Source organism: Oncorhynchus tshawytscha, linkage group LG13, assembly GCF_018296145.1.
Source record: "Oncorhynchus tshawytscha isolate Ot180627B linkage group LG13, Otsh_v2.0, whole genome shotgun sequence".
In the NCBI taxonomy this organism is placed as follows: domain Eukaryota; kingdom Metazoa; phylum Chordata; class Actinopteri; order Salmoniformes; family Salmonidae; genus Oncorhynchus; species Oncorhynchus tshawytscha.
The window spans coordinates 65,806,048-65,829,781 of record NC_056441.1 but is presented as its reverse complement, the minus strand read 5'-3'; the positions used below and the strand labels follow the sequence as shown (position 1 = coordinate 65,829,781).

Sequence of the window (23,734 nt, the reverse complement as noted above, 5' to 3'; positions counted from 1 at the left end):
ATTATTTCAATTTATACTCAGCTGTGCCTTGAAAGTGCTACACCAACAAAAATAAATCTGAGTGGTAGATTTTGGCTTGCTATTTGACTGCGAGGAAAAGGTTGATGACCACTGCATTATGGAGTCTTAAAGAAGGCCTGGGTAGGTGACCACTGCATTGTGGAGTCTTAAAGAAGGCCTGGGTAGGTGACCACTGCATTGTGGAGTCTTAAAGAAGGCCTGGGTAGGTGACCACTGCATTGTGGAGTCTTAAAGAAGGCCTGGGTAGGTGACCACTGCATTGTGGAGTCTTAAAGAAGGCCTGAGTAGGTGACCACTGCATTATAGAGTCTTAAAGGTAAGGCCTGGGTTGGTGACTGCTGCATTATGGAGTCTTAAAGGTAAGGCCAAAATTAATTATTTCTCAACTATGCTTTTAAATACAAATGTCAAATACATGTAAACAATCTTTCCTCCAAAGGACCATTCGATGGATTACATTTAGTGAAACTTCCCCAAATCATAGTCTTTTTTTGTCCTGGTTTAGTATGGAATCAATCTCTATTGGCACCTGTATCTTTGTCAACCCTTTGAAGCTAGCGCTCAGAACACAGGCCTACAGGGAAACATACTGGGAAGAAAGTACTCCCTGTGTGTTGGCACATACAAATCTATAATTTTCAGCCCTGAGTGTTTGGCTGACTAATTTTCTCCTCGTAATCAGGGATAATAGAAAGACTGGAGGGAAGAACTCCTGAACATGCTCTGTGTGCTTGTAGAGGATGAGACAATATCCATGTGGAATTTAGAATCAATCCCTATTGCTTTGCAAATGAGATAGAATGCGATGAAAACTTGCCCGGCATTCTCAGGGACACAACATACAATCATTGTGTTGTGCTTTCACACGAGTGCACTCATCGATACAAAAAAATACCTGGCTTCATATTCAGTCAGACAGTTACACATTATCTCATTTATACAGCTACTGGGGGCAAAGCAAGGGAAATACAAGGGAGAGAATTTTCATGACGCACTCTGCTAGTCTTTTTATCGGAATCCTGTCAGAGGCTCAGGCCATTTTCCTTGTCTAACACACCAATGAAATTACCTGCCAGTCAGGCAGGGGTGAGAAGTCCCATTGGACTGTGTAATTCACTGGGCTGTGAGAGGGAGGAAGACACAGAGGCAGACTTTCCTGGGTGAGTTTAATGCTCTCTTCATAGAGGCAGGAGGATACAGGTAGCTAGTATCTACAACACAGGGGTAGAAGTAAAGCTATCTGGCCAATCAAAACCAATGCAGAATCAAGAAAGCCATGGTCAGTTAGTTCTGCTAGTGTTGTTTTACTCATAAACCATATGAAATAACTAGGCAGTCATAACCTGCGCTATGAATGGAATTTGGGTTGACCACATCTTCCTCCCAAACCACAAAACAGACAGCAAAGAGCTAGTGGTGGTTGTAGTTTCTGTTGGTCTTTAGAGACAGAAATAGGTTACAGATGGATAGGTAAAAGCAAACGGATAGAGTGAGAGATGAGTCACAGAAGAGTTGGTCTGAGCCCCTCCAGAAGGTCCAGGAACAGTGAACTACTCTGTCTTTAATATGCTAATGGTGCAGCTGCTTGAATATGTTTTCACTGCATCATGATGGCATGTCTGCTCTGCTCCACTCTCAACAACTTACTTCCCCTGTCAGCTGTTGGCTCTCATCTCTCTCCCCTCCTTCTTCTTCCTTCATTCCTAAGTAATTTAAGCAATGGCAGCTACAGCTAAACCTCTGGGCAGGGGAGGGAGGCAGAGGCACACTGATGCACTCCCTTTATGTCTTGCCAGAGGGTGAGGGGGGAGGTGGGGGGTTAGGGTTTGAAGGGGGTTAGGTTTGGTCTCATTGCAGCCTGGAGAGATTAGGGGTGGAGAAGAACAGCCAGAATTGAGGCACAACAAAGCAGTGCATTCTGGGAAAGGCATAAACAACGTTCCACCTCTATCCGTTTTGTTGATCGTCTGGAGTGGATGTCAACTGCAAAATAAAGTAATTGACAGTTTTTGGGACAGTGGTTTTGTTGGGCACTTTCTCACCGTCTTAAATTTAGGGGATCAATGTTCTGCATCAGTTTTGTCTCGTTATATTGTCCTTTATGAGTTCCTGCCTGATAAGGTACATCTAATACAGCAGGTTAAGTGATGTCATACACCATTACCCTCTGTAATTAATTCCCATTTAGAGGAGACTGCAGAAGTCCCCATCACCCAGTATAGCATCTCATAACCATTAACTACAATCTGCAACATCAACAAATTATAAATGTATAATTAAGCAATAAGGCACGAGGGGTTGTGGTATATGGCCAATATACCACTGCTAAGGGCTATGCATGACACAACGCAGAGTGCCTGGATACAGCCCTTAGCCATGGTATATTGGCCATATACCACAAACCCCTGAGGTGCCTTATTGCTATTATAGTGGTTACCAATGTAATTAGAGCCGTAAAAATAAATGATTTGTCATACCCGTGGTGTATGGTCTGATATACCACGGCTGTCAGACAAATCAGCATTCAGGGCTCGAACCACCCAGTATATAATGTAATATATTCCTTATTGATATCTATCTGTTTCTCAAACCATCTGTCCATACATCAACCCATTAAACTCAGCCAGTGCTTGAAGCTTTCTCTAAGATGGTGGCTGCAGTATTGCATGGTGATTACTACAAAACAAACATATTGATATACAGATACTGTAACAATACACAATGTTCTATTGAATTCTGTGCATTGGACTATTCAGAGAAAAGAGCGCTTTGGCAACGCCAGATGAAAAAACACCCGGTCTCCACAGGGCTCTCCAGGACAATGTCAGCCGTGGTGGTGTGTCTCAGTGTTGGCCCGGTGATCCTGACGGGCTGAGGAGAGACTGGCCTGGAGCAGGCCTCTAGGGCCTTGAGAGAGAGATAGGGATGGGAGAAAGAGGGGTGGAAAAGGAGAGTTAGGAAGAGGGATAGCCTTGCTCTCAACTGGCTGAAACAGAACTAAGACAATACCTCCACCTGCAGTGCACCAGAGGAACAACAATTCAAACCCTCATGCAAAACTGTGTGGAGGAGTTACTTGGCCTGTTTACTCCCCAGTTGTGTCCCCTTTGTCCCAGCAGTGAGGGTCTGAGTACGTGATGGTAGAAAAGTGCCTCCTCGCGACTTCCTGGTCTTTCTGCTCAGACACATAGATGATAAAACAAGTCTATTATTTAAATACATTTTTCAGCCAAACAATAATACAAATCCGGACAGGACTGGACAGTGTATTCACTGTATCCCCATAGCACAGCTTGACCAAGGCTGTCAAACATCACACAGGCCTTGCATGACAAACTAACTAGCGGTGCCCTTTCAAACTCCCTGTGACCTTTGTGTGGTGGTCTTTCCTTAGGGCCATGCTCAGGGCTCACCTCCATCTCCTCCATGCGTAGCAGCATGCTCTCCAGGGTGGGGGCCTGGAGCTGGGCCAAACCCTCCATCTGTCTGTCTCCGCCACCCAGGTGGCCAGCACTGCATCAGCCAGCAGCTCCTCTAGCAGGGCCTCACTCAGCACCTCAGCGCACTCTGCAGCCTGGAGAGGGAGGTAGATAGCACAGAGCTCATCACATGCGTTTTATGGAATCACTTTATGGTTGTTTCCCGAAATGGCACCCTATTCCCTATATAGTGCACTACTTTTGACCAAAGCCCTATGGGCATTTGGGACTCAAATACTGAGAAAAACAGAAATATTGGTAATATAAGTCAGTATCATTACAATATGACAGGTCTACTCACTCTGTCTGTAGCCTGCTCAGACAGCCGATGCCTCAGTGACGATGTGGCCTTTCTGTCCCGGGTCTGAGAGGCAGCAGCTCCCATCTGCTGGGGTACACAGGTAGGGCAAGCTCAGTACCACACCACTACTGACCTTCTCCTACCTAACACAAACCACTCCTACTCTAACTCAGTCTTGTCACTCAGCACATACACAAGGCTGCAGCAGTACACGCTAGGCCTAGCTGTAAATTCCCTATTCATTTCACTGTGGTGGCACAAATATGGTGGTAAAAGCTGTATGGATTTTTCAATTACAAATGAGATGTATTGATTTTCCCACTCCTCTGAGGGCAGTGGAATTCCTGAGTGAGGGGAAAGCTTTCCTTGGTCCAGGCTTTTCTTCTGTAACAACAATGTGGGTATTGAGTGATAGCAAAGTTACACAGTCAGTTATTTATTCCCCTGCCTGCTGAAAAGCAAGAAAAAACTCAAAAGGATTGTCTATTTTTTGTGTCCATACAACCCTTTATTTTTTTTAGGGATAGTTTGAATGTCTCTTGGGCCTGGTCCAAGAGAGGCTGAAGTTTCCCTCGGGCCTCCCTGCTCAACTTTCTCAGCCTACTGGGTTGGAGAGCCCACCTCAGACCTGACACACACACATGCGCAAGCCTGGTGTGACAATATAGTGCCTTTGAATCCTGTCTACACTAAGTTATTGAAATCAAATCGAACTTTATTCGTCATATGCGCCGAATACAACAGGAGTAAACCTCACCATGAAATGCTTACTTACAAGCCTTTAACCAACAATGCAGTTCAAGAAAGAGTTAAGAAAATATTGACCAAATAAACAAAAGTAAAAAATAATAAAAAGTAACACAATAAAATAACGAGGCTATATACAGGGGTACCGGTACTAAGTCAATGTGTGGGGGTACAGGTTAGTCGAGGTAATTTGTACATATAGGTAGGGGTAAAGTGACTATGCATAGAAAATAAACAGTGAGTACCAGCAGTGTAAAAAAAAGTGTGTGTGTGTGGGGGGGGGTTAATATAAATAGTCCGGGTGGCTATTTGATCAATTGTTCAGCAGTTTTATGGCTTGGGGGTAGAAGCTGTTAAGGAGCCTTTTGGTCCTAGACTTGGCGCTCCGGTACTGCTTGAGGTGCAGTAGCAGAGAGAACAGTCTATGACTTGGGTGACTGGAGTCTTTGACAATTCTTGGGGCTTTCCTCTGACACCGCCTTGTATATAGGTCCTGGATGGCAGGAAGCTTGGCCCCAGTGATGTACTGGGCCATACGCACTACCCTCTGTAGCGCCTTACGGTCAGATGCCGAGCAGTTGCCATACCTAGCAGTGATGCGTGATGTAACCGGTCAGGATGCTCTCGATGGTGCAGCTGTAGAACATTTTGAGGATCTGGGGACCCATGCCAAATCTTTTCAGTTTCCTGAGGGGGAAAAGGTGTTGTCGTGCCCTCTTCTCGACTGTCTTGGTGTGTTTGGACCATGATGATGTGGAGACCAAGGAACTTGAAACTCTCGACCCGCTCCACTACAGCCCCATCAATGTTAATGGGGGCCTGTTCGGCCCTCCTTTTCCTGTAGTCCACAATCAGCTCCTTTGTCTTGCTCACACTGAGGGAGAGGTTGTTGTCCTGGCCCAACACTGCTGTCTCATCGTTTTCGGTGATCAGGCCTGTTGTGTCGTCAGCAAACCTAATGATGGTGTTGGAGTCGTGTTTGGCCATGCAGTCGAGGGTGAACGGGGGTACAGGAGGAGACTAAGCACGAATTGGAGTGGGTCTAGGGTTTCTGGCTACCGACATGAGTGCTACAGGGCAGTAATCACGTAGGCAGGTTACCTTCGCTTCCTTGAGTATATCCTTCGCGTCAGACACGTTAAAGAAAAATCTTTGTCCAGTTTGAGGTGAGTAATCTTTTCGGTCATCAGAGACGTTAGCAGCAACATTATGTAGAAAATACGTTAAAAAAAAAAGTTACAAACAACGCAAAAAAACCCCGAAGAAAATAGCACAGTTGGTTAGCAGCCTTTAAAACGGCAGCCATCCCTACCGGCCGCATTTCATTTGAATTCAATTTTGAACTTGAATCCCCTCTGGCTTGGTCATATGGTTTGTCCATTGATTTCCAGACTCATACTTGTCACAAACCTGAAGGGCTTCATAATTTCACACTGAGGAATTAGTACCTTGACACAACTACTGAACATTTTGACCTTCCACTTTTAGCTTGACGGGTAGACTAACTATATTTGTTCCCAGGCTATGACAGGGAGTGTGTACAGGACGTAGTACTACACTAGTGTACGGGATTCTCTGGATGCGTTCTGCTTCATCTTTACTCAGCTGAATTAGGTCCCTCAGTCACTGCATGGTCATTCTGTCAATCCAGGCTTGCCTGTGCATTCACATAAAGACAACACAAGACAGAACTGTTTCAATTAGAGATCCACATATGTGGATGGCCAGGGTAGGCATTGTAAAATAAGAATTTGTTCTTAACTGACTTGCCTAGTTAAATAAATAAAAATCCAGTCCTAATGTTAGCCATCAAAATCAGGCTGCAGGCATTTGGTAATTATAGACCTCAATTGCACTAATTAAGTTTTGATTAGTGTAGAGGGTTGCTGTGCACTTGAATTTAGGGCAGGCAGGCACTGCTTTCCATCAGGTGCTTTAAAAAAAAAAATGTCCCCAATCTAACAAGCAAGCGCCTAGATTTAATTTATTGGAGAGGTCAACTTTCAATTGGAATCAGAGTATTGCTTGCAGCTTTCAGCAAGTGGGGTCTGAGATCAGGGTTTTAAATGACTTAATTACTTAAAATGAGCAAACTCATAATTTAACTGCTCCCTGGGCAGTTTCCATTGGTTCATTCATTCTGCCAGTCCATACAGCTACAACACATACACACTATTTATACAAAACTCCCCTTCCAATTAGTGGATTCAGCCACACCCATTGCTGACAGGTGTATCAAATTGTGCACACAGCCATGCAATCTCCATAAACAAACATTGGCAGTAGAATGGCCTTACCGAGGAGCTCAGTGACATTCAACGTGGCACCGTCATAGGATGCCACCTTTCCAACAAGTCAGTTTGTCAAATTTCTGCCCTGCTAGAGCTGCTCCGGTCAACTGTAAGTGCTGTTATTGTGAAGTGGAAACGTCTAGGAGCAACAATGGCTCAGCCGCGAAATGGTAGGCCACACAAGCTCACAGAACTGGACCACCGAGTGCTCGTAAAACTCGCCTGTCCTCGGTTGCAACACTCACTGCCGAGTTCCAAACTGCCTCTGGAAGCAACGTCAGCACAATAACTTTTCCCCGGGAGTTTCATGTAATGGGTTTGCATGGCCTAGCAGCCGCACACAAGTCTAGAATCACCATGCGCAATGCCAAGCGTTGGCTGGAGTGGTGTAAAGCTCACCTCCACTGGTCTCTGGAGCAGTGGAAACGTGTTCTCTGGAGTGATGAACCACACTTCACCATCTGGCAGTCCGATGGACAAATTTGGGTTTGGCGGCTGCCAGTAGAACGCTACCTGTCCAAATGCATAGTGCCAACTGTAAAGTTTGGTGGAGAAGGAATAATGGTCCGGAACTGTTTTTCTTGGTTCAGGCTAGGCCCCTTAGTTCCAATGAAGGTAAATCTTAATGCTACGGCATACAATGTCATTGTCATTGCACAATTCTGTGCTTCCAACTTTGCAGCAACATTTTGGTAGAAGGCCCTTTCCTGTTCCAGCATGACAATGCCCCCGAGCACAAAGCGAGGTCCATACAGAAAAGGTTTGTCGAGATCGGTGTGGTAGAACTTGACTGGCCTGCACAGAGCCCTGACATCAACCCCATTGAACACCAATGGGATGAATTGGAATGCCAACTGCAAGCCAGGCCTAATCGCCCAAGATCAGTGCCCAACCTCACTAATGCTCTTGTGGCTGAATGGAAGCAAGTCCCCGCAGCAACGTTTCATAATCTAGTGGAAAGCCTTCCCAGAAGAGTGGAGGCTGTTATAGCAGCAAAGGGGGGACCAACTCCATATTAATGCACATGATTTTGGAATGAGATGTTCAACAAAGAGGTGTACACATAGTTTTGGTGATGCAGTGTATTATACATCAACTAAAACCTCATAAATGAGACTAGTAAGGAACTGTGGTGCTAATAAGGCACAAGGTTGTTTGCCATGTCCAATGGTTTATGTTTTATGTGTTAAATGAAAAGATTTCTGCAAATAAAATGCATTATTGTTATTATCAGTGACCTGAGGGCTTCTTTGTGGGCATGTCTCTGTCTATCACAGGTCAGACAATAGTCCTGCTCTGCTGTCACCACACCACTCAGCTGCTGCTCTGAGGTGCCTGAGGAGGGCTTCAGAGGGGAGAAGAGACATCGAGGCTCTGGTCTCTTCTGAGGGGAGATGGACACATAAAACAAGTAGATTAGCAAAAATTACAATCAAAAGAGAGACTGAGAGGGAGAGTATGCAGCAAGAGTAAGTTACAAAAGAGAGACCGAGGACAAGAGAGAGTGCTCTCCTCTGATCTCACCACTGTTGTTGTTGTTTAGGAGGAGAGTGAGGTGACGTGGGTGTCCAGGGCACAGAGGCCTCCTTCTATGGGTACTGACCCACTCTCAGCCTGAAAGCCACTGTTGGCTGCTGGAAACCTGCATCCCTCACATGGGCTCCCTGCTTCTGGACAAAGATAATGTTTAAGAGACACAAATGTAGTGCTAATAGTTCAGGCTAGACCGTTATTAATAGACATATTAAAATACATTTAATTGCGCCAAAAATGTACTAATTAAACTCACTGACCTTTGTCCTGTCGGGGTGCAGGACAAAGATCAGGTGAGCAGTGCTCCTCCTTGACTGTTGGGGACCTGTACCCCACCTTCCCTGAGTTCTCTAAGATGGACCAGGCTCTCCAGGCCAGCCCTGAGCACCTGTCTGCGATCCAGCTGTGGAGGAGGCTCTGTGGCTCTGGGTGGCTGCTGATGCTGTGGGACCGCTCTCCTATTTTGCTAACATCACAACATTGGCTCATCATCACTTTTTATTGAAATGTTGTTTTGAAACACTTGAACAGCTAGGCTATGTGCTCAATCATTTCTATAGGCCCTTACAAATAAGTGTTACAGTGCTTGGCATGACTAATCAAACCCGTATGTATGGCCCTTAACACCTGCATGCTCCTTTGACAGACTACACAATTATCTGGCCAACTAGCACACAAACAGACACCTGCCTGCTGCTTGTTTAGCAGTGTGGAGAAGGTACAGTAGGGGGTTTGTTCATTGACAGTGAGAACTGTTATTAGTTGCCAAGGAGACCTGCGCATACTATCCAGTTCAAACCCTCGTGGTGTGTGGTGGTTGCATCATATCTTCCACAGGGAGACTGTACACAGTAGGAGCTAACAACCCACACAATGAGCTGCCTGCAGGAGACCCATGGCCAGAGAACCGGACGCCGGCCCTGCTCTCCCCTCTTTGTGTCAGTCAGCCAGTCCCTCATTAATCTCCACCCTGGTGCCGTGATTCAAGCTCGGTGGGAGGCCCAAACTCACACAGCACTTAAGCCTTCAGGTAAATTCCTGAGCCATGGGAACCGTAAGAATCTGCTACCTCGTTCACAATGAAAGAACAGGGTAAACAACAAAGACACGAGACGCTCAAATTAAAAATGCAATTTCAGGAATCGTTCCACCCACGCAATAAATGTTCTATTTTTGGATCAGATATTTTATCAACGGCTGTGTCTGTGTGACTGTGGTTTCAACCGTAGGATGGGGGATGCTGATTTGTCTGACACATTTGCTGTGTTGGTTGTTCCCGGTTTAATGATGTATGAAATTAATTTACATGAGTTATTGATGTTATGAGGATATGGAATAATGAGCCAATAAAAAAAAGACTAGATAATTAGGCTATCCTTATTAAAATGCTAATAAAATAGCTTCAGCAGCACAGCTGACTGGGATAATGAGTGTCTCTGAATGCTTAGTCATTCAGCTAGAATTAGAATGAGAACACCTGCTCGTTGCTCACAAGGGAAGGACTTCTTGGGGCCTGCTGCTCTACGAGGTCATCTGAGACCCCTGGTGGCAGGGCCCATGGGTGCACGGGGATGGGGGGGAGACGTGCTGCGATGTGGAGACCTGCGGTAGCGTGCAGGGGAGGAACTGCGTGCTCGGGCGTGCCTCCTATGTACTGGACTCTCCTGCTACCTGAGAGCAGTATCCAGGGTCTGAGAGACACAGAGAGAGAGACACAAAAATCAAATATATTCTGTATACATTCAAATTAAAGAAGCCAAATAAAATCCAAATGAAATGTACTGTATAATACTTCAGCTCTACCTATGGTTTTGTAGCTCTCCAGCACATTTATTTCCCTTTTCTTTAGATCGAATAGCTTTGGTTTTTAAATGGAGTATTGCTTGTATAACCTAATATAGATGTATAAGGAAGCTACTTATCAAAAATGACCAATAGATGTACAGTAGTTGATTGGGGAAATGTTCTGGTGCCCATCTTCTGTGTAATAAGGTGAGAGTGACCTGTAGGTGGATTAAATATATGGATGCATCGCAAATGGCTTTCTATTTCCTATATAGTACATTACTTTTGACCAGAGACCTTTGGCCCTGCCCCTGATCAAAAATACTGCACTATAAAGATAATAAAGAGCCATTTGGGACTCAGCCTATGACTGACCCCTAGTTTCTGCAGGATGTCCAGGGCAGTCTCTGGGATGGCTGATCCCTGGCCCACCTCCACCTTGGCCGAGCACAGAGAAAGCTGGCGGATCAGCTGGCCCAGCTCTTTACAATGGGAGGCCATCCTACCCTCAGACGTGTCAGACAGCTGATTAGTGAACCTCTGCATGGCCCTGATCGCCCCTCTTTGGGCAGCAGCCAACCTGTCCATCGATCTGGACTGAGAAAAGGAAGGCGAGGGAGATGGGTGTTAGTCTTTGTCATTGTCCTCATCATGAACCTCATCAGAGTATGACAGTGTTGGTTATTAAGTGAGAGTTACTTTGTTTGTGTGATCAATCTTCTGTGAGCGCAGTTTGTCTAAATCCTCTTGGATCTCTTTCGCCTGTTGTTGTAGCAAATAGATGATGCGTGCAGAGTGGGCTGCCTCTTCCTGTCTGCGGACCATCACCCTGCGCTGCTCATCAGGCTCCAAGGGCTCTGCAACCATTCACCCTGGAATGCACAGTATGCCAACAAGGTGCCACTCCAGCTGTGTTACCCATAGAAAAATAATCACTACAACAGGCCTACAACCTCCGACCATGGCGATTTGACTGGTAAACTCATGGGTAAGTTTAATTATGTGGAGTTACCTGTTTGTGAGCTGATCTAATCTCTGGATGTAGTTGGCCAGCTCTCTCTGCAGTCTGCGGGCCTCCTGGCTGAGTGCTGTCTGGGGCTCCTGGCTGGCTATCTGCCTTGGGCCTGGGTCTCTGGTTGGGGGGGACAGGCCATGATCAGGCCCAGGGGGTACAGAGATACAATGCCTTGCGAAAGTATTCGGCCCCCTTGAACTTTGCGATCTTTTGCCACATTTCAGGCTTCAAACATAAAGATATAAAACTGTATTTTTTTGTGAAGAATCAACAACAAGTGGGACACAATCATGAAGTGGAACGACATTTATTGGATATTTCAAACTTTTTTAACAAATCAAAAACTGAAAAATTGGGCGTTTACTTTTCAGTGCAGCAAACTCTCTCCAGAAGTTCAGTGAGGATCTCTGAATGATCCAATGTTGACCTAAATGACTAATGATGATAAATACTATCCACCTGTGTGTAATCAAGTCTCCGTATAAATGCACCTGCACTGTGATAGTCTCAGAGGTCCGTTAAAAGCGCAGAGAGCATCATGAAGAACAAGGAACACACCAGGCAGGTCCGAGATACTGTTGTGAAGAAGTTTAAAGCCAGATTTGGATACAGAAAGATTTCCCAAGCTTTAAACATCCCAAGGAGCACTGTGCAAGCGATAATATTGAAATGGAAGGAGTATCAGACCACTGCAAATCTACCAAGACCTGGCCGTCCCTCTAAACTTTCAGCTCATACAAGGAGAAGACTGATCAGAGATGCAGCCAAGAGGCCCATGATCACTGTGGATGAACTGCAGAGATCTACAGCTGAGGTGGGAGACTCTGTCCATAGGACAACAATCAGTCGTATATTGCACAAATCTGGCCTTTATGGAAGGGTGGCAAGAAGAAAGCCATTTCTTAAAGATATCCATAAAATGTGTCGTTTAAAGTTTGCCACAAGCCACCTGGGAGACACACCAAACATGTGGAAGAAGGTGCTCTGGTCAGATGAAACCAAAATTGAACTTTTTGGCAACAATGCAAAACGTTATGTTTGGTGTAAAAGCAACACAGCGCATCACCCTGAACACACCATCCCCACTGTCAAACATGGTGGTGTCAGCATCATGGTTTGGGCCTTCTTTTTATTCAGCCGGGACAGGGAAGATGGTTAAAATTGATGGGAAGATGGATGGAGCCAAATACAGGACCATTCTGGAAGAAAACCTGATGGAGTCTGCAAAAGACCTGAGACTGGGACGGAGATTTGTCTTCCAACAAGACAATGATCCAAAACATAAAGCAAAATCTACAATGGAATGGTTCAAAAATAAACATATCCAGGTGTTAGAATGGCCAAGTCAAAGTCCAGACCTGAATCCAATCGAGAATCTGTGGAAAGAACTGAAAACTGCTGTTCACAAATGCTCTCCATCCAACCTCACTGAGCTCGAGCTGTTTTGCAAGGAGGAATGGGAAAAGATTTCAGTCTCTCGATGTGCAAAACTGATAGAGACATACCCCAAGCGACTTACAGGTGTAATTGCAGCAAAAGGTGGCGCTACAAAGTATTAACTTAAGGGGGCTGAATAATTTTGCACGCCCAATTTTTCAGTTTTTGATTTGTTAAAAAAGTTTGAAATATCCAATAAATGTCGTTCCACTTCATGATTGTGTCCCACTTGTTGTTGATTCTTCACAAAAAAATACAGTTTTATATCTTTATGTTTGAAGCCTGAAATGTGGCAAAAGGTGGCAAAGTTCAAGGGGGCCGAATACTTTCGCAAGGCACTGTATACTTCTGGGAGGTGTATACAAGCACCTTGGCTCCAGACCGAGTCACTTCTTCTTTGGGGCCAGCTGTCTTTGACCTCCCCTTAGGAAAAACCCTCTTCTGCTTGAAATTGAAAAATTATCAAGGTTGATAATCGATTATAAAGGTTGATGAATGATTAATCGCAGAGTAAAATTGATATAAACTGTACAAGTGAAAGGGTAGTGAGCCTTATTTACTTGCTCCACATTGCTCTTGATGGTAGTGGTCTCCTCTGGCTGTGGTCTGATGGGGGAGCTGTTCAATGACTCCTGTCGTCTCTTCCTCAGATCTCTCTTGGCCAGCCTGATTGCAGCCAGCAGACGCACCTCAGACAGAGCAGAGAAACACAGAGAGCTGCAGGTGCTATCCAGGTCATCCCAATCCTCTACACAGGGCATCAGCTTCTCAATCACAATGGGTGCAGCTGGGCCAACTTGGCTAGCACGGTTATAGGCGTTGGGAGGCATGGCTGCATTGAAGAGTAACTGAAAGAAAACAATAGTGGCACTGGAATCATTCCTGCTGTTGCAATGACAGAGCTACCAATTTAGCTAGCTAGCTAAGTTGACGTTACATCCGGCTGTCCAACTTATGACCTGGCCACATAAACTGGCATTCACAACGTTAAAATGTTATATTTCAATATCCATCATGAGAGAGTAGAGAGTACAGTAGTATTTTATTAATCCCAATTTGGGAAATTGTTTCATCACTTCAGCATCATCAATCAATAAAATTACAAAGTCAGGACCCATACCAGTGACAGACACATGATAAAACACATATTATAAACTGGGTGGACCGAGCCCTGAATGCTGATTGGCTGACAGCCGTGGAATACAGGTGTGACAAAACATTTATTTTTACTACTCTAATTATGTTGGTAGCGATTTTATAATAGCAATAAGGCACCTTGGGGGTTTGTGACATATGGCCAATATACCACGTTGCATCTTGCCTAAGAACAGCCCTTAGCTGTGGTATATTGGCCATATATTAAAACCCCCTCAGGCATCATTGCTTAAATAAAACACCTGCACATTAATAGCCATAAAAGATAGGTAAGAAAGTATGTTGTCTATCCTCCTGGGAAACAGCAACAACTACACAAATAAAAGGCATAACAAATTAGTCATTTGTGATGGCTGTGGGTAAAAAGGCCCTTCGGGAACATCTCTGTGGAGTGTTTGGGCAGGATGAACCTGCTACTGTGTTGCATTAGAGTGCTGTGGAGTTGGTGTGGCATTGTCCATAATCATGTGTGTTGAAGCTTGCAGCCTTTTTATGAACATGTCTTGCATTGACTCGACTGCATCTGATTGTATCACTTTCTTTATGATTTTGTCCAGTCATCCTTCACGAAGTTTCCCTTCCAGCACACAATGGCATAACACAAAACACTAGCTACTACACTGCTGTAAAACATGAGAAGCATTGTGTCTCACACATTAAAATATATTAGCTTCCTTAAACAGTACAGTCTGGATTAGGCTTTTTGATAGATACTCTGGGAATTATCCTTCAGTTTATTGTCCACTATAACTCTCAGGACTCTTAATTCCCTGTGATGAGCATCGTCACCTTTCATGATACAACTTGCTTTTTGCAGAGTCTTGAGAATTTCTGCAGGTGGCGCAGTTCATTGTTGTGTGTGAAGTAATTTATGTATTGAGAGGAAACGGGAAAGGTGACAGGGCCGTTCCTAGTGGGGTTAACGTTACCGTGTTTGCGCATATCTGGTCTCATACTGCCTGGTTCAATCCTACGAACTGTGGTCTTATTGGTCAGATAGTTCACAATCCATTTGACCATATGTGGGTTTACATGAATGTCTTTCCGCTAACGTTATCTTCACTGGGTCTGAAAAAGCCGAGTGCTTCGATTTGGACCTAATGTGACCCAGCTTTTCGATTATCCTAGGTCATCGGGAACTCTAGGTTTGCAGTCATGGCTGTTCCTAAATCACCTAGCTAATTACCGGTGTATCTACATCAGCTGTAGCCTGTATACCTAGCTACCTGCCTAGATAGCTAACTAACGTTAGCTTTGATACATTTTGCAAACCCTTGCCTAACATTTCTGTACGTATCTAGCCATGCAACCAGATGGTACAATATGCTTCGAATATTATAATGTAAAGAAAGTGAAAATATTTAGCTAGGATACTATTTGTACGGGATAGACTTCGACAGCTAGCTAGCAAGCTAATCACAGCTAAAACGTTTTAAAATGCCGCCATGACAACAAATAATAAGCACCGCCTTCTGTAAAAACAAGAAGTGGGTATTTCTAACCTACGGAAAGCAGAAACCGTCAAACATAACCAGATGTAGGACATATAAAATACTAATTTGACTCAAATGTGATAACTATGATAAAATTGTTTTTCTATCTACTTGTGTCCATAATGTTCTGTTTGTTTCGATGAAACAGTCATCAAAAGCAGTACACGAATAGGATGATGTTGTCATATCAGTTTTATTTTTAATAGACAGGAAGAGGAAGTGTTGTCATGCGTTTTCTGTACTGATAGCAAAGATTATGGATATACTGACAAGATACTTGCCTCTCTGCCCTAACAATGGGAGTCGTTGTCCACAAAGCGGGAAGGCGGGCTTGTCTAGCTCCCGCCTATCTTTTTTTTGGATTGGTGGATATCTCATATTGTATTCGATGAGGGTTGTTGACGTTAACCGTCTGTATTCAATGGAGAAATGCTACGCTGCAAGCCTCATATCATGAATATACATAGCCATCTCGAGATTACTACGGTATAAAGTGTTTTTAATCAAAGATGAGGCGATGTCATGTGTCCTACTTATATCAGTACAGTCGTAACAACCCAAACATTACGAAACTTACAATCAATCAAATAAACCTCAAGTAGCAAATAAGCCATTTATTTTTGTTGTTGACCAAATTCGAAACTCTCATTGACCTCCAAACAAAAACTCCTTGCTTGGTGGGCGAAAAAACACACAAAACACCACCTGCTGGACGGAGACAGATTTTCCGCCGAGTTGGGCCTCTCTCTTTACTTCTTCCTCTCTGGTCGTAGTATTTTAGAAGCGATCATAGTCCAACTCGTTATTCTTGCGTGAAACGATTCATACCTGCTTGCTTTGCCTACGATAATTGATAATACTGCTACTTATTCTATTTCATCATGTCTCATTACGAAGAAGTAAAGGTCCATGGTTATGATGAATTCTGCAAAGCAGTGTCTGAGCGAAAAGGAAAGGACATATTCGCATATTTCTCTGGTGATAAAGACGCTCAAGGGATGAGCTGGTGTCCAGATTGTGTGGAAGGTATTATAGTTATTATTTTATTGCTGTATTGATTTGTACTTTACACGTATAGCAGTTGGCTTTCTTTTCCAGCTGTCTGCCATAATGCGTCAGTCTCTGCTGCATTATGGTCGGCAATTCATTGTAGCCAAGCCAACTATTCTCTGTAATGTGTTTACTGGGGATGCTCGTCTTATGCTCTATTTTCTGTATTATTTTAGGAAGTTATAGCTGTTGTGTGATTTATTGCTTGCATAAATCAAAGCCACACAGATTTGCCAGCTTTGTTCTGCTCCTTCCCCTCCAGCTGAGCCAGTTGTTAGAGGAGAGATGTCCCACCTTCCCGAGGGCTCTGTCTTCATCTACTGTCAGGTTGGAGAGAGGCCATAGTATGTACTCAACTTTTTCTTCATGTTCACTGGTGATGATAGGAGAATGATAATGCTGTGCTATCAACAGGCAATATAAAATAAGTGTTTTTCATACCCGCAAATGCAGCCAGTAGTTTTGAAAAGCTTAGATAAATTGTGCAAGTTGTAACATCACGATTTGTTGGCTCTCTCAGGCAGCATATTTGAATTGAGCAAAATATACTGAACAAAAATATAAACACAATGTAATGTTTCATAACTGAAATAAAAGATCCCAGAAATGTTCCATAAGCACAAAAAGTGTATTTCTCTCCAATTTTGTTTACATCCTTGTTATTGAGCATTTCTCCTTTGCCAAGATAATCTGTCTCCTGACAGGTGTGGCATATCAAGGAACTGATTAAACACCATGATCATTACACAGGTGCACCTTGTGCTTGGGACAATAAAAGGCCACTCTAAAATGTGCAATTTGACACACAACACAATGCCACAGATGTCTCAAGTTTTGAGGGAGTGTGAAATTGGCATGCTGACTCCAGGAATGTCCACTAGAGCTGTTGCCAGAGAATTGAATGTTATCTTTTAACCATAAGCCGCCTCCAACATTGCTTTAGAGAATTTTTGCAGTACGTTCAACTGGCCTCACAACCGCAGACCACGTGTATGGCATTGTGTGGGCCAGCGGTTTGCTGATGTCAACATTGTGAACAGAGTGCCCCATGGTCCCTGTGCCCAAGAACACTAAGGTAACATGCCTGCCTAAATGACTACCGACCCGTAGCACTCACGTCTGTAGCCATGAATTGCTTTGAAAGGCTGGTCATGGGTTACATCAACACCATTATCCCAGAAACCCTGGACCCACTCCAATTTGCGTACCGCCCCAACAGATCCACAGATGATGCAATCGCTACTGCACTCCGCACTGCCCTTTCACACCTGGACAAAAGGAACACCTATGTGAGAATGCTATTCATTGACTACAGCTCAGCATTCAACACCATAGTGCCCTCAAAGCTCATCATTAAGCTAAGGACCCTGTGACTAAACACCTCCCTCTGCAACTAGATCCTGTACTTCCTGATGGGCCGCCCCCGTGTGTTAAGGGTAGGTAACAACACAACCGCCACACTGATCCTCAACACAGGGGCCCCTCAGGGGTGCGTGCTCAGTCCCCTCCTGTACTCCCTGTTTACTCATGACTGCACGGCCGTGCACGACTCCAACACCATCATTCCGTTTTCCGATGACACAACAGTGACAGGCCTGATTACCGACAACAACAAGACAGCCTATAGGGAGGAGGTCAGAGACCTGACCGTGTGGTGCAAGGACAACCTCTCCCTCAATGTGATCAAGACAAAGGAGATCATTGTGGACAACAGGAAAAGGGGGACAGCACACCCCCATTCTTATCAATGGGCTGTAGTGGAGCAGGTTGAGAGCTTCAAGTTCCTTGGTGTCCACATCACCAACAAACTAACATGGTCCAAGCACACCAAGACTGTTGTGAAGAGCGCACGACAAAACCTATTCTCCCTCAGGAGACGGAAAATATTTGGCATGGGTCCTCAGAAGATTCTACAGCTTCACCATTGAGAGCATCCTGACAGGTTGCATCACTGCCTGGTATGGCAACTGCTCAGCCTCCAACCGCAAGGCACTACAGAGGTTAGTGCGTACGGCCCAGTACATCACTGGGGCCAAGCTTCCTACCATCCAGGGCCTCTATACCTCTAAAAATAGTCAGACTCCAGCCACCCTAGTCATAGACTGTCCTCTCTGCTACCGCACGGCAAGTGGTACCGGAGCGCCAAGTCTAGATCCAAGAGGCTTCTAAACAGCTTCTACCCCCAAACCATAAGACTCCTGAACATCTCATCAAATGGCTACCCAGACTATTTGCACCCCCCCCCCCTCCTTTACACTGCTGCTACTCTGTGTTATTTATGCATAGTCACTTTAATAACTCTACCTACATGTACATATTACCTCCGTCACCTGGACTAACCGGTGCCCCTGCACATTGACTCTGTACCGGTAGTACCCCTGTATATAGCCTCCACATTGACTCTGTACCGGTACCCCCTGTATATAGCCTCCACATTGACTCTGTACCGGTACCCCTGTATATAGCCTCCACATTGACTCTGTACCGGTACCCCTGTATATAGCCTCCACATTGATTCTGTACCGGTACCCCCTGTATATAGCCTCCACATTGACTCTGTACCGGTACCCCCTGTATATAGCCTCCACATTGACTCTGTACCGGTACCCCCTGTATATAGCCTCCACATTGACTCTGTACCGGTACCCCTGTATATAGCCTCCACATTGACTCTGTACCGGTACCCCCTGTATATAGCCTCCACATTGACTCTGTACCGGTACCCCCTGTATATAAGCCTCACTATTGTTATTTGACGGCTGCTCTTTAATTATTTGTTACTTATCTTTCTTTTTTTTATAGGTATTTTTCTTAACTGAATTGTTGGTTAAGGGCTTGTATAAGTAAGCATTTCACTGTAAGGTCTACACCTGTTGTTTTCGGTGCATTTGGTAGCAGTGGGGTTATGGTATGGGCAGGCATAAGCTACGGACAAAGAACACAATTGGATTTTATCAAGGGCACTTTGAATGCACAGAGATACCTTGACGAGATCCTGAGGCCCATTGTTGTGCCATTCATCCACCGCCATCACCTCATGTTTCAGCATAATCATTTATTGCCCAATGTCGCAAGGATCTGTTCTGTACACAATTCCTGGAAGCTGAAAATGTTCTTCCGTGGCCTGCATATTCACCAGACATGTCACCCATTGAGTATGTTTGGGATACTCCGGATAGACGTGTACGACAGCGTTTTCCAGTTCCCGCCAATACCAGATACTGACTGATTTTCTGATCCGCGCACCTACCTTTTTCAAAAGTATCTGTGACCAACAGATGCATATCTATATTCCCAGTGATGTGAAATTTATAGATTTATTTCAATTGACTGATTTCCTTATATGAACTGTAACTCAGTAAAATCTTTGAAATTGTTGCTTTTTTATATTTTTGTTCAGTGTGTGTGTGTGTGTGTGTGTGTGTGTGTATATATATATATATATATATATATTATGCACAAAATTATACATTTGACCTAAATGTCTGACATATGTATTTTGCTTAATTTACCTTTTCATCTTCGACCAGTTGGAAGGATCCCAATAATAAGTTCAAGAAGACTCTGAAGCTCAGTGGAGTTCCCACTCTGATCCGATATGGCACGGTGAGCATAAGATCACAAAGAAAATAATTTCTAGTATAGTGATCGATTAGCAAATTGCCTTTTCAAAGGAGAATTTCTCTCATCAATTTTGGGTTTTCTTTGGATTTTGTGGCAACACTCAAAGGCTCCTAAAAGCATTGAATGTTTTTTTTTTATAGATAGTCTGTAAAAAAAACTTTAAAACTGTTACAACACATTGGCGAGGTTGTTATTAACCATTTATACACTTGATAAATTCTATATAAAATATAGCTTCAGGGAAAGTGTTACCAAAACATGCTAAGTTATGTTTCTTTTCTTTTCCCCCATCATCTAATTCAGCCTCAGAAGCTGGTTGAAGAGGAGTGCTTCAAAGCTGACCTGGTGAGGATGATGTTCACCGAGGACTAGAGGACCACACTCGCCCTGCACTGGGTCATCTTCCATTTCCCACTGTCCTGTCTTTTTCCTGAGATCCAGCCCCAGCCCAGGCACCTTTTCACTACACTAGATTGAACAGAAATTATTGTTTCTTTGAAATTCAAATACACACTCCTCTCCCTGCGAGGTAGTGTTAATCAGTGAATGTGTTGCTATTCTTACATGGAAATAAAAAGCAACTATAACATAACCAGAGGCCTTGGTAGAGATAGTTGACTGCTTTTATAACTTGATGTTTAATGTAGTAAATTAAATAGAAGAGTTATAATAACAGCCCACTTTTGACAAATATATTAGATACCCCTAAGTGGTAGGCAGCCTACTCCTAGTATGTGATGTGCCAGATGAATTGATTATTCTTACTTATAGCAGAAATCTTTATAGTGAAGACATCAACTGAAACATTACCTGTTATACTGTGATTGGCGTGTTGTTGTGTAGAACTTAGTCAAATGAAATAAATGATGGTTGGATGAAAACAATTGAATGTAAAATGTGTGTGTGTGTAAAATGGTTTGTCTATAGTGCAGTTCACTTTGAGACGCTAGGTGGCACCCTCAGCCTGTCTAAAAACATTTTATTTAACTAGACATTAGGCCTAATGTGTCTTATAATAAACATTTAGGTTCGCGTTTTATCTTGATATTTAAAACATTTTTATGTGAAATTATAATATTATACTATAATTGGCACATTTAATAATAGGCCATGTTGTCTTTGGAAACCGGCTCATGAAGAAAGTAACCTAGCCCTAGTTCTGTCATTCGAGTTTAATGTACACAGGCCAAACATGCTCAATGCTAACAACAATCAGTCTTTGAACTTGATCAACTAATAGTGAACTTGATCAAGTAATGCTATTCAATACAAGACCAAACAAAGGTGGTCAGATGTTATATATATATATATATATATATATAAACATACACACACACACATACATACATACATACATCAAGAATATTATAGAGATGCAATATCGCCATTTTATAACTAGGTGTCATGAAAGAGTTGCTTTCTTGCTTTGACGTGAAGAGTGCAACCACTTCTATGAGTATAATTGGAGCGCATTCCTGCACACCACACATTGGAGCGACTGAGCTGAGTGGATGATATCTGTAGTTGTGCACACATTTGACCATAGGCTATATAACGAATTGGGGCTCTCTCCAAGGAAGCTAAATTGGAGGACGAGGGCGTGTTGGTTTTCATTTTCTGCAGTATTGGTAAGAGAACGGAATATATTAGGGTCTGTTTCAAGGACTCGAGCAGCATGTCGGAGTTACTGGTGAATCTACTCGGGGAGCGGCTCGTCAACAGCGAGAAAGCCGAGGTGGATGTACAGGCGCTGGGCAGCAAGCTGTCCCTGGTCGGGCTCTACTTCGGCTGCAGTTTAAACGGTCCCTGTAAGCAGTTCAACGCCAGTCTGTGTGAGTTTTATAGCAAGTTCAAAAAATCATCTGAACATAAAGACAAATTGGAAATCGTCTTCGTCTCATCTGATCAGGACCAGAAACATTGGCAAGACTTTTTACAGGAGATGCAATGGCCGGCATTGCCTTTCAAAGATAGACACAAAAAGGTAAGCACTGACTAATACAAATGTGAACCTGGAATTGCACCCTGATTTAAAAAAAAATGTGACACCCATATATTTAGGCTACCCTGGTCATTTGGCCAATAAAACCCTTATTTAAATAAACAACATGCTTGGCCCAATTTTATATAGGCCTACCTTACAGTGCACACACAGGTGTATGCTTTCATGTGGGTCATTGGTAATAACTGACTGTGGAACCAAAAGTTGATACAGAGTCTAACATATTTTGTTTTTAATGTTGCCAGCTGACCTATTTTTTTTCAGTAGGTAGATTAATTTGTCACTGTCTCTTATGTTATGTATATAGATTACGGTTTATACAGAAGGCCCACTGTATTTCTTCCAGGTTCCATTGTTTGCATTGAATATATCATATAGCCTATCTATTGTGCACTGCAGTGCTATGTGTCACAGATTATCTATAGCCTAAATATCCATATTGAAATAATAAAATGTCACACACACACAGGTAGTGGGAAGATATGCTGATGTCTACAATGCATTGTTATTCATAGTGGAATTTGTAGAAACCTTTTTAATTCAAACACTCCGGTAACAAATTACATTGGGGGGAGAAAAAAACAACATTTTAGGGGCAGGATAATTTACAAAACATTTACAAAACAATCTTGAGAAACTTTAATTATTATAGGCCATTAGAAATAGTGACAATGCTGTATAAATATTGATCTAAATATAGTAAAAATGTTTTTTTTTTATATATATAATATATCTAAGGTTTACTATAGCCCAGGTGAAATTATCGATGCTTAAAAGAGTTATTGTAAAAAAGTCGAATGTATTTTTAAAAATCAGTGTTATTAAAATATGTGAAACTCGAGACAATGGCCTACTCTTTGGTTGTTAGGATTTTGTTCGATGTAATTATTTAATTATAGGGCCATTATTTAGGATCCAGAAGTCAACATCTCATAATAGGCCTACACATTACACAGCTATTTGAAAACACCCATATGTTTGAAAAAGGAGAACAGATTTAAACAAATGTCCTATAAATATACCTGTAGGTGTCACATTAAGTCCTTTTAATCCTATTATCTGTCCATCTCTTTCATATGGGTTTAATGTAAAGGTTTCAAAAACAGATGTTTAGCCTATAGATGTTATGATGATTTAAGCTCCTCTTTCACAGAAAATTGCTACATCTTTTCTATGTACCCTGTCCATTTATTTATTTATTATTTTGCCTTGCACACAACTACATGTCGCTAATATATCACAATTTGTCAAGATGTGTGTGTGCAGTTTGACAAATGAGCACAGTTACTCTCCCATATAATTAATCTAGGCCTATATTGTAAATATGATTACCACACTATCTTGAATCTGTATTTTATTTTCTAGACATGGATTCGATAAACATAAAAATAGCATGTTGTGAAAGCCTTTAAAATATTTAAGCCGATGTCTGAGTGTTTTGTATCATGTACATTTATGGGTAAAGCAATGGTTTCAGGATTAGAAATAAATTATACCTAGATGATACCTGCATCATGCTGCAGGTTCAGGATCTATTTAGAGTCCTCTGCAACTCTAGTTTCCTACATACGTCAGCATGCCTGTCTTAAAAACAAATGATGATTCTCAATAACAAATTACAATTAATCCCACTGAGACTCTCGGCTAGCCGATGTGTCTCTGCTTGCAGCTGCATGCACATAATGTATATGCTATAAAGAATAATATCCAAGTGGGCGGATATAATATATGTGTACATTGTAATCGTGAGGGAGAGAAGGGTAGAGGGAGCGAGCCGAGGTACTGTGAATATAAATCTAAT

The 23,734-nt window shown here is 43.0% G+C and overlaps 2 protein-coding genes and 1 long non-coding RNA gene across 3 annotated transcripts in view; 2 read left to right on the top strand and 1 right to left on the bottom strand.

Moving 5' to 3' along the window:
• Positions 1 to 2,477: 2,477 nt before the first annotated feature.
• Positions 2,478 to 15,470, bottom strand: LOC112265529. Its single transcript, XR_002955782.2, has 10 exons — positions 14,694 to 15,470; positions 13,170 to 13,457; positions 11,170 to 11,289; positions 10,857 to 11,029; positions 10,533 to 10,754; positions 8,364 to 10,063; positions 8,078 to 8,223; positions 3,802 to 3,885; positions 3,435 to 3,595; positions 2,478 to 3,196 (listed from the first exon to the last, which is right to left on the bottom strand). It is a non-coding gene; the product is annotated as an uncharacterized LOC112265529 (long non-coding RNA).
• Positions 15,471 to 15,976: 506 nt separating this feature from the next.
• txndc17 (thioredoxin domain containing 17) lies at positions 15,977 to 20,815 on the top strand. Its single transcript, XM_024442900.2, has 4 exons — positions 15,977 to 16,283; positions 16,570 to 16,651; positions 19,838 to 19,913; positions 20,235 to 20,815. Exons 1-4 carry the CDS (start codon positions 16,139 to 16,141, stop codon positions 20,301 to 20,303), a joined length of 372 nt encoding a protein of 123 aa, XP_024298668.1. The 5' UTR covers positions 15,977 to 16,138; the 3' UTR covers positions 20,304 to 20,815.
• A 590-nt stretch (positions 20,816 to 21,405) lies between these two features.
• The window catches only part of LOC112265526 (nucleoredoxin), a 90,820-nt gene continuing 88,491 nt past the window's right edge, over positions 21,406 to 23,734 (top strand). The window contains exon 1 of the mRNA XM_024442898.2: positions 21,406 to 21,915. Within this exon, the coding sequence (XP_024298666.2) occupies positions 21,607 to 21,915 (309 nt within the window). The 5' untranslated portion in view covers positions 21,406 to 21,606. The remainder of the gene's footprint in view (positions 21,916 to 23,734) is intronic.